The sequence below is a fragment of the Rhinolophus hipposideros genome (genome assembly GCF_964194185.1).
Source record: "Rhinolophus hipposideros genome assembly, chromosome: 21".
In the NCBI taxonomy this organism is placed as follows: Eukaryota; Metazoa; Chordata; class Mammalia; order Chiroptera; family Rhinolophidae; genus Rhinolophus; species Rhinolophus hipposideros.
Genome location: NC_138067.1, coordinates 18737550 through 18748684, shown reverse-complemented (window position 1 = coordinate 18748684; position 11135 = coordinate 18737550). Strand labels below are relative to the sequence as shown.

The 11135-nt window shown below is 43.9% G+C and overlaps 1 protein-coding gene across 3 annotated transcripts; it reads left to right on the top strand.

The window, feature by feature from the left end:
• Positions 1 to 300: 300 nt before the first annotated feature.
• NQO1 (NAD(P)H quinone dehydrogenase 1) lies at positions 301 to 10122 on the top strand. 3 transcript variants are annotated; one of them, XM_081031823.1, is made up of 6 exons: positions 301 to 563; positions 5748 to 5912; positions 6022 to 6152; positions 6570 to 6683; positions 7697 to 7798; positions 8696 to 10122. In XM_081031823.1, exons 1-6 carry the CDS (start codon positions 557 to 559, stop codon positions 8999 to 9001), a joined length of 825 nt encoding a protein of 274 aa, XP_080887949.1. In that variant the 5' UTR covers positions 301 to 556; the 3' UTR covers positions 9002 to 10122. The 3 variants fall into 3 exon arrangements, with proteins under 3 accessions (XP_080887949.1, XP_080887950.1, XP_080887951.1); XM_081031824.1 differs by having other exon boundaries at positions 451 to 563; positions 5666 to 5912; positions 8696 to 9635; XM_081031825.1 differs by lacking the exon at positions 6570 to 6683 and having other exon boundaries at positions 453 to 563; positions 8696 to 9635.
• The last annotated feature ends 1013 nt before the right edge of the window (positions 10123 to 11135 follow it).

The following is an 11135-nucleotide window of genomic DNA, read 5'->3' as shown; positions in this document are numbered from 1 at the left end:
TGGGAACAAGACTGCCACGTCGTTTCTCTCTACTTGTTCGCCTCGGCCCTCAATATCTAAATCCAGAGTCACAATGACTCAGCGAATGTAAGCATAAAGGACTGCAGCCCTCCGCACACCCCTCTTTTTCCCCCATCCGGCGCGGAGGCAATTTCCCGGGGCTGGGCGCTCCGGGCTCCATCAGAAACTTCGTCCTTGTGCCCTCAGGTGGTTTCGGTACAGTGTCCAGATGGGCATGCCTCTCAGCCCAGTCCCCCCACCCCACCCCCATCCATGGGATGCCCTCTCACCCTCACAGGAAACCTGTATTCCAAGTCTGGGGTGTACCCATTCCACGCCCCCAGACAACCCTTCCTTCTTGGAACTGCAGCCCCAGCGAGCTCCGCCCTGTGCCCCAGGGCTCGGGTGGCCGGCCCCGCCTTTGCTGGCCACCAGGCTCCTGTGGGCCGAGCTGGGCCCGGCAGGTATAAAGCCACCAGAGCTCAGCGGGCAGCACCGCAAGGCTCCCCAAACCTCGGCCCCTCACAGTTGTCCCGATCAGCTCACCGCGGGACCCATGGCTGGTGAGTGCCCCTCCTTCCAGCACGCAAGCCCCAGCCCTCTCTGCAGGCGCCTGGAAGGGCTCCGCCGTTTTCTTCCTTGACTCAAAACGGGAAAAGTGAAGGCATTAGGGTCTCAGGATGAACCCTGACGAGGCCTCAGGATAGGGGAACTCCTGTTTCTACCCCACCCGGACAAATTCAGGTGGATGTTTAGGGCAGACTTGACCTTCGAAGCAAAAGACTCCCTGCAGAACAGATCGGAAACTGGCGTCAAAGGCCACATCTGGCCCACTGTACTGATGTGGCCCACTGCCCCATGCTTTATAGTATTTAAATCATTTTGGAATAAGTTGCCAATATTTTAAATTAATGTAAGTGATTTCACTTAGAAATGTGGATTCCCAGCTTCTGCAGTAAAACAACAATCTGGACGGATGGAGCTGGCGTAGCTGCTGCTCCCACTAGTTGTTGGACAGTCTAGACCCAGACCCAGGCTGCCTGCCCAGGAGACCTTTACGATTGTAGCCCTTGGATTGGGCACACCTGATCTGGTTATTGGGTCCACTTCGAGGGACAGAGCCTCCCCTCTCCGCCATAAACCTGATGGGACCATAGAGGTCACCACAACTTTATCTGACGCGTGAATGGCCTCTGACACATCCTCGACCAGCTGCAACACCTGGAGGGGCCGAGAGCCCTGTTTCCCAGAGAGCCTCACTCTGAGTGAGATTGGACAGCCCTAACGTTTAGAAAGCTGTTTCCTCAATGAGGGCAGAATTCAACCCTTTTGTGATTTCCTTCCCTCTGCACCTAGTTCTGCCTTCTGGAAAGACACAGCTACAGAATGTTCAGTATTTATGTGTAACTTAGATCAAATAAAGGAGGGGCATTGAGGTAAAGTGGGAAGATTTGGGACTTCTTTAAGTAGTATTAACTGTACCCAGCTAACCAAATCTTAGGTTAACTAAAGCATCCAAAGCATTTGTTTGCAACTAACAGATGTGTCTGTCACGCACATTCCTTGAGGAATCTAGTGAGCTCAGAGAGCAGAAGCAGGATGTGTAGGGAATGGATTCGAGGGCCTTCCCTTATATATTGAACAGGTTTTCCTTGGTTTCTTATTCTTCCTGCCAAAACAATCATGTGGGAAATATACCTTTTACTGTTAAAGATATGTAGACACACTTTACATCAAAGCGATATACCACACAATCCCTTTCTTTCTCTGCCAACTTTATCTTTTTTTGTCGTTATGTTCTATGTTGGTCATCAATGAAACTGCAGGTTGACAGAGTAGAGTTTGATCTGGAAGACGAGTGAAAACTCCTGGTTCCAGACTGGCCTGAGAATTGTAAGAATGTCAGCACAGCAGAGGAGGACATAGGTCAACTCCCAAAGGACAGTCAGGATGCTTCAGCCACCAGAATGTACTTTCCGCAAAGAGAAAGCTTTATGTTTGGCATAGCGCAAAGGCCCAGAGTGCAGCCTGTGTATAGTACGTGTTCAATAAACACCATGGCAGAGAGGCGGGGAGGATGGGCTAGAGAGAACATGAGCACTTCAAGGACAGAAAGAAAAGTTGGCTGGTGTGGACTTGGGGTGGAAATAGAAGACATAGAATGGTGGGGAAGGAATGGGGGCTTTCGTGACTGAGATCTGAAAGTAACCCAGTGCCGGGAGACAAACTTGAACAAAATGTGTTCACGTATTGGATATGGTCACTTCTATCAGATAAGTAAATGACACGCATCAGATGCAGAAAAGAATCTTAAACTATAGGTACTGATAATCTCATTTGTCTTTCAAGATTCAGTTCCAGTGGCAGCTCCTTCAGAAGGTTTTTCCTCAATGGCCAGCCCTAAAGTAAACAGTTTTCCTCTGCGGGACTTTGTCCCTTGCCTCTCCTTCCTATCAGGCTAATGCCATTAGTTATTTGTGTATGTGTCTACCTCCTCTTTTCAGGTAAAGTCTGAGAAAGTTTAACTTGTCACGTAGCTCATTAAGTGGCACAAAGGGAAACTGAACCCTCCAAGTCTGAAAAACTCAGGTTTGTCCATAAAAAAATGACCCAGAAATGAGTGACTCAGGGTATTAGGTTGGGTAATAACTCTGATTTATCCCTTACCTCTGGCAAATAAGCATGACTGTCAGGTAATTGCAAGTGAATGCTCTGTTAATTGCCTAGTCATAACCATTGACCATTTTTATACTGGGTTGTTTTTAGGAATCAATATATTCTGGATATTAGACTTTGTTGGTTGTTTTTCTTCCAAATATATTCTTTCTGTTTGTGTCTCGTCTCTTTTATCTCTCTCTCTCTGTCTCTCTCTGTCTCTGTCTCTCTGTCTCTCTCTCTGTCTCTCTGTCTCTGTCTCTATGTCTCTTTCTCTGTCTCTCTGTCTCTGTCTCTGTCTCTGTGTCTCTGTCTCTGTCTCTGTCTCTCTGTCTCTCTCTGTCTCTCTCCCTCTCTCTCTCTCTCTCTCTCTCTCTCTCTCTCTCTCTCTCTGGTTAATAGGCATGCCTATAGCTAGTAGATGGTGAGCTCCTTGAAAGCAAGGCATAGCTATCAGAACTTTCTCATTCTCTGGGAAGCACCTTTATGTTTTACTACTTAGGAAATGCTTGTTAATATTGGTGAGAAGTAAATGATAACAAGTAAGCCAAGAGAATAAAAATTGATAAAGCATATTCAGCAAACACTGATATAACTAATGCGAGAGTAGATCACAAAGCAAATGCATGTCAGAGCTTACTGTACTCACCTTTCTTCCAGGACTGTTAAGTCCTTAAGTTGCTAAGAAAGGCGGTAGGCATTTGTTGAGACAGCCTCAGGAATTGCTTTCCCTCTTCCCAGGCCTTTCTGAAGCAGATACATTGCTTCTCTAGTATTGAAATCCTCATCAAACTTACATTCCACCAAATCAGAGTTTACAGAGTCAGAAACGCTAGGACCAAGCTTGGAAATCCTCTCTTTGGTGTGTAGGGAGGGGCCTGAAGCTTCCACCTGGCTGAATTTAACCTACTAGGAGCTGCCTCTGCCAGGTGTGGTTAAGGCCGGCAGAGAAATGAAGGCACATTTACCGTGTTTCCCCGAAAATAAGACCTAACCGGAAAGTAATCCCTAGCATGATTTTTCAGCATGACATCCCCTGAACATAAGCCCTAATTTGTCTTTTGGAGCAAAAATTAATATAAGACCTGGTCTTATTTTCGGGAAAACACGGTAAATGTGCCTTTCTAATTTTCTTCAAACAAGACAAAAAAGTTGCAGGTGCTTTCTCTTCCAGCTCAACCCAGTGACTCCTGTTAAAAGTTAGCAAGGCAGGAAACAGTGTCACCAATTAGTAGGAGAAATGGTGGTGGTTAGCTTGCTGTCTCGGGCACTCCTTCCACATTGTGGCGTGGACGTACCTACGTCTGTATATTTTTAAGTTATTCCAGCTTCACGGCTTACTATGTAAATTTAGGTAGTAACTTGCTTAACTTTTCTGTGCCTCACTTTTCTCATCCATAATACGGGGAGATTAATTGCATCTGTCTCATAGGGTTGCCATGACAATTGAAAAGGAATACAAAGCACTTAGAGCTCTGCCTAGCACATGCTGAGCACCCATTACATGCTGTTATTGAGAAAGTAAAGTATGCTTATTCTAACAACTTTATTAATAGCGAGGAGGTCCAAGAAAAAGTTCATCTTTCCTGCCTCTACCCTCTTGCCATCTCTGACTTATCTAAGAAAACTCTTAATAGTTTCATATGATCATTCCACATGCTTTTCCCCCTTACAACTATACTGCAAATCTACCTACATATATGTACTTTCTTTGTTTTTTATAAAAATGGAGTCACATTCACTTCATTTTATCCATTAACAATATATCATAGATAACTTTCTGGGTCACTGTATATAGTTAACTCATTGTTAATAGCATAATATTCTGTAGTATGTACAATATCATAATTTATTCAAATGCCCCCATTAATAGACAATTGGCTTGTATCTAATGTTTGCCAGTGAAAAGAATGGTACATTCCACATCCTTGCTCATACGTCCTTATATCCTGACGCTTTTAGTCTACAGAACAGATTCCCTCAGGTTGGACAGCTAGAGCAAAGATTTATGTGCCTGTAACATTTTAAGAAATTCAGCCTGATTATTTTCCCTGAAGTTGAGGCAATTTATATTCCCACTGGCAATGTGTCAGTTTTCCTGCAATCTTGGTAGCACTTGATGTCTTAAATTGTTTTCCAATCTGATAGGTAAATAACATTTCATTTTAATTTGCTTTCTCTGACAGGCCAGGTGGGGCACCCCCTCACTTTTTGTCGTTTGCATTTTCTCCTCCGTGAAGTGTGTTCATATCCTTGACTTGCTTTTCTGTTGCATCATCTGTCTTCTAATTATTTGTAGGCATTCTTTGGGATTTTAACTCTTTGTGGTAAGAGGTGGGGATATCGTCTCCTAGCTGATTGTCTTTTGTCTCTGTTTATGTTGCCTTTTAGGAAACACAAATGTTTTTATTTTTATGTGGCTTTATCTGTCAAGCTTTTCCTTCATGATTTCTGAATCTCTAGTCTTTCTTTAAAAGTGTTCTTTATCCTGAGGTTATACAAATTCTCCCTTTCCTCCCATACTATCCTAATAGTTTACTTTTTTTATAATTTAGATCTTTAATCTGCTAGTAAAACTATTGCTATATGTGGTGTTAGTGGATAGTTAAAAACAAAAATTTTATTGATTACAATAGACACACGGAAAAGTGTACAAGTTTTAAGTGAATTTTCACAAGCTAAGCACACACTTACGCGATCACCACCCAGATCAAGACATAGATCATAACCAGCACCCCAAAAGGGGGCACCCCTCCTGTGCCCTATGCTACCCCGACAAGGGTAACCACTATACTGACTTCTAACACCTTATGTTAGTTTTCTAAGGGGTAATTTTATTTTCATGCAGATGGCTGATTAAGTATGACAAAACCATTGATTAAATTAGCCACCGTTTCCCCACTGAGTTAAAATGCCTCCTTTGGTACTTTTAAGAAAAAATATCTATTTCCGGCTGCAATGGCTGGGTTGCATGACCTGATGTCTAACAAAGCCAGCTCTTCCCTTGTAGATCCCACCTGAGCTCCCCCGTAGCTGAAGCTTTGCTGTTTGGGAACTGATATTCTCCATATGCTGTGTGTGTGTCTAAATAGCCAGAAAAGCGCTGATTGTACTGGCTCATGAAGAGAGGACGTCCTTCAACTATGCCATGAAGGAGGCTGCTGTAGAGGCTTTGAAGAGAAAAGGATGGGAGGTCACTGTGTCGGACCTGTATGCCATGAACTTCAATCCTCTCATCTCCAGAAAGGACATCACAGGTAGGAGCAGCTCCCCACTTTAATTAGGTCCTTGCGGAACTTCTCGCTGGTGGGTTCTCTGGCCCTGCCTCGGACCCATGGCCTCAGCCTCTCTTTTTCCTCTCTGCAGGTAAACTGAAGGACCCTGAGAATTTTAAGTATCCTGCCGAGTCCGTTCAAGCTTATAAAGACGGCCGTCTGAGCCCAGATATTGTGGCCGAACAAAAGAAGCTGGAAGCTGCAGACCTTGTGATTTTTCAGGTGTGGTAGGACATCAGAAGGGGTGTTGGGAAATTTGAATTCTTATTGTCCTGGACCTGTCAGCTAATTAGCTATGTATGTGATCTTAGAAAATCACTTACCCCCTTTACTGCATTCTCTATAAACAAAGGTAATTACTTCAAAAGTGCAGCATGACATCATATAATAATACAATATAATATTATAAAATAAAATAATACCGGGTCTTATATTAACTTTTGCTCCAAAAGACGCAGTAGAGCTGACGGTCCAGCTAGGTCTTATTTTCAGGGAAACAGTGTAACTCCTCCAGAAGGAATGACAAAAGTCTGAAGAAAGGTTTGCCTCTTGGGAAGGTCATGGGCAACAGCTAAGACCTGAGCCTTCTCCTGTGCAGGGGCTGTTCCTGATCTGACCCCATTGTCATCTGTCCCACAGTTCCCACTGCAGTGGTTTGGAACTCCTGCTATCCTCAAAGGCTGGTTTGAGCGAGTGCTTATCGGGGAGTTTGCTTATACGTATGCTGCCATGTATGACAAGGGCCCTTTTCGGGTAGGTGGACGGTTCTGCTTTTTCTAGCTGGGTTCTGGGTGGATTCTGTGTGAGGCAGAGTTTCGAGCACAATTAGATACTAAGATCAGGTTCCAGGTCCCTTTGGGAGAGATGCATAATAAAGTTTAAATAGATATTTTGACACGTTGTTTAGGATTTGCTTTAAAATACTCCAGGAAAAAAAGGGGGCAAAGGGATTAGATAAACTGGAACGGCAAAATACTGCGAGTTGGAGCTGGGTGGTGGATGCCTCATGATACAGGTGACCCTGGAACAACATAGGTTTGAACTGCACGGGTCCACCTATATGTGGATATTTTCAATAAATACTGTTAAGTGTATTTTCTTAACGTTTTCTCTTCTGTAGCTTCCTTTATTGTAAGAACATAGTACATAATACATGTAACATACAAAATGTGTTAATTGACTGTTTATGTTATCAGTAAGTCTTCTGGTCAACAGTAGGCTGTCAGCAGTTCAATTCTGGGGAGTCAAAAGTTATACGTGGATTTTCAACTATGCGTGGGGAGGAGGGTGCCCCTAACCCCTGCATTGTTCAAGGATCAACTGTACCATTTTCTCTGCATGTTTGAAATTTTCCATAGTAAAAAGAAACAGTCTGTCTTCATTTTCCAGGGACCCAAATACTACACGAGAAACTTTCTGAGACCTTCTAGATTATATGCCTAAATACATGCCTAGCGCTATGGGGAGACAGAATAAAACAATAAACAATAACTCCACCTAGGCACCAGCAGTCAACCCTGGGTTTGCATTTCCATGACAACCTTCACCTGGTTTACCATGCCCAAGAGTGTGGAATCCTTGGCTGGCCCCTGCTTACCTGTCTGTTGTACCATCTTTCAGGCTGGTACTTCTGCAGAGTCACCCTGTGTGGCCAATATATGAAGTAGCAGAAACAGATGGGTGGAGTGTGTGCTCTTTTCCCTGGGGCTGTGTCATTAGCTTCCTGCTACCACAGAGCGTGGAGGGTAATGACTTTTCTTTTACAGAATAAGAAGGCAGTGCTCTCCATCACCACTGGTGGCAGCGGCTCCATGTACTCTCTGCAGGGTATCCACGGGGACATGAATGTCATTCTCTGGCCAATTCAGGTACCTCATTTTCAGTGAACTTCCTGGGGGATTAATAAGTTGAGATTTCGGTGGGGTTCCAAATCCTCAAGATAGCAACTGAAAACAGACCTGAGGTGAAAGCCTAGTAACGACTGAGAACTACAGAGAGCTTCCTTTTAAGACTTACCTGTGTTCTCAGGCTCCTGTGCTTACAGAATAACCTGTGTGTACGTGTCCACATGCCACTTTCTCCTGACCAAGGACTGGGGCAGGTAACCCCTAGATATGTGTAGCTACGTGGTCTGATTCTTTCTAGATAACTGACATCTCTGTCCAATCCTGTCATTCTCCAAGTTGCTGCTACAGCCTCACAGATATCAGTTCCCCCAAATTTAGGAAATGATTTAGTTCAGCTAATAAAACTGAAGTCTGATGTATGCTTTTTGGTGGTTGCTGGACTTTCAAGATAATCTTTTCTAAGGAAGAGGGTTGGAGAGAGAACAAATGAGGTCGCCACCTATAATACTGAATTAATATAAATATTGGAGAATAAACAGTAAGACTCACCTAGTTATATGGGGAGGCAGAGAAATGCACATCTGCTTGCCTTGGTAAGAGAGTCAGCTGCCAAGAAGCTGAAACTCCCCTAGGTAACAGAACTCCTGGCACCTTTGGCAGAGGATGCCCGACTGGCTGGCACAGTTTCAAGGTTTTATTCGTACGAAGAACAGAATTGAATAGGCTAAGCTAGGTAACAACCAGGTCTGGAGAGAGACGGTGAGAGAGTACAGCTCTGAGCAGATTCTCCAGAGTGCCTCAGACCTCTGTACCAGTGCCTTACTGTGAAGCCCCAATGAACTGCTGTTGTTTGCAGATGGTATGAGCTGTACAGGGTTTGCTCTGTGACTCACATGTGTCTTTTGTGTGTATCCCCAGAGTGGCACTCTGCATTTCTGTGGCTTCCAAGTCTTGGAACCTCAACTGACATATAGTGTTGGGCACATTCCCGCAGATGCCCGAATTCAGATCCTGGAAGGATGGAAGAAACGCCTGGAGAATATCTGGGATGAGACTCCACTCTATTTTGTTCCAAGTAGTTTCTTTGACCTAAACTTCCAGGCTGGATTCTTAATGAAAAAGGAGGTGCAGGAAGAGCAAAAAAACAAGAAATCTGGCCTTTCTGTGGGCCATCACTTGGGCAAGCCCATCCCGGCTGACAACCAGATCAAAGCCAGAGAATAAGAGTCACAAGACTCGATTTCCTTCTAAAATGTAGCTAAATCTAGGTTTATTTTTCAGGCTTCTGTGATTTGCTTTAGTTTTTAAGATTTGTTTTTCTTTTTCCATGAAGAATGAATAGGAGAAAGAAAAGACTGCAGTCATACATTTTTGGATAGTTTTATTAAACATAATTGATTTTTACAATTGCCATCATGGCAAAATCTGATTCAGCTCAAGAGCCACGTAAGATGTAAAGCAGGGAAAGGTATAGAAAGAAGCCAGGCAATATTCTCCAAAGTCCTCTACATGACGTAATTCCTCCTTTTAGGGATACATTTTTAGGGCTAAATCTGGCTAGAAAGCATCCTACTCCTTCTTCAACGATCTATTTTTAACTACTTCTTTTCTTTTAACTACGTTTAACTACTTCTCTGTGGTTTGTGGCAGAAGAGAATTGCCCAGAGAATAAAATGACTTGAGCTCGTCTGACCTAAGGGACTTGTAGTTAGTAAGCTGTGCTTGTTTGTGATATATGTTGGTTTTAATTACTATACAGTGACTAATATGCCTAAATGAGTGTTACTTTTTTAACTTTGTTGTTTGTATACAGTACACACATACCTTGAAATGAAAAGCTAATAAAAGTCTTTACCTCAATCTTCTGATTTAATGTCTGCAGAAATAAAACAACACATCTATATACATCTGCTACAGTGAATGAATTCAAGAAAGGAAATAGGGCTGGCCTGGTGGCTCAGGTGGTTGGAGCGCCGTGCTTCTAACACCAAGGTTGCCGGTTCGAGTCCCACATGGGCCAGTGAGCTGTGCCCTCTATAGCTAATATTGTGAACAACAGCTCTCCCTCAAGCTGGGCTGCCGTGAGCAGCCGGAGGTTGGCACGAGCTGCCATGCGCTGCCGTGTGCTGCTGTGGGCTACCGTGTGTCTCATGGCCGGTAGCCAGCAAGAACTGCCATGAGCCGCTGCAGCCCACCGATGACCAGCAACCGATTGCCTCAGCCGGTGGGAGCACAAGGCTCCTAATACCAGCGTGGGCCAGGGAGCGGTGTCCTACACAACTAGACTGAGAAACAACAGCTTGAACCGGAGTGGTGGCAGGGGGGAGGAAGAAACACGAGGGGGGAAAAACACAAAACAAAAAAATGTTTTTTTTAAAAAAGAAAGGAAATAGTATCCCCAATACTTAAAAACAGCCTTCCATGCAGGTTTTTTCTGTATCATTACTAAACCGACAGCTTTCCTTTTAAAGATGTTTTGGTCCCATGGTCCCTTTTGGGATAAAACTGTAAGCCTAGAGTTTCATTCACTTTGGTAAACAATTTTGGCATGATATTCTAACTTCCCATTTACACTGCTGAAGTGCAGCTCCACCCACTGTTGGTATAACTCAAGAATATGATGAAATCTGCCCTCTTGTGGTGCACTGGAAGAAAACACCAGAAATGATGCAAGCCAAGGTTGCCTGAAACGGAATAGCTTTGTACCTGCCAAGGAAATGATGGCGTCAGGCCGGAGAACCTCATTTGCCAGATGCCCACCGGCACGGGGTATTATTTCCCTCTGCAATAACCACAATGACAGATGGCTTAGTGCTTCAGTTTGAAAATATTTTCTTTTGCCTTCATCCTTACTGCAATTTTGTGTAAATTTCTGAAAGTTCCAAATGAAATAAAACCCGTTTCTACCAAATAGACCCACTCTCATTGGTTTCAGTGAAGCTGGTGAAAGAGGCATTCAGAGAAAAGTGGAATCTACTGGGGAAGACAGGGTAAGAGGATTCAGTAATAAATTATGGTCAGAAGCTTATAAGGGGACTTGGCTTCAGAGTATGTCCAACAGGTCTGCCTCACACTGAATGGTAATGGAACAACTGATTAAGATCCTCTCAGGGAATTTAAAGGACATTTAAAGAGATCCAAGAGAGTGCTGTAGACATCAAGAAAAACAGAATGCAGTAAACAGATGCCAAGGGGCGGTATTTATTCTGATTTGCCTGATTTATTCAGATTTATCCAATCAATGGGCTAGGCACGGGGAATACAGCAACGAACAAAATAAAGTACCTGCGCTCATGGAGTCTGCATCCTAGAGAAGAACGAGATGAACAAATAATGTCAAGTGGTGATCAATGCTAGG

Excerpts from the sequence above, each read along its gene's own strand:
- NQO1 (XM_081031823.1), top strand. Across the intron at positions 5,913-6,021 it reads CTCCAGAAAGGACATCACAG|GTAAACTGAAGGACCCTGAG; the intron begins GTAGGAGCAGCT and ends TCCTCTCTGCAG. Across the intron at positions 6,684-7,696 it reads ATGACAAGGGCCCTTTTCGG|AATAAGAAGGCAGTGCTCTC; the intron begins GTAGGTGGACGG and ends TTTCTTTTACAG.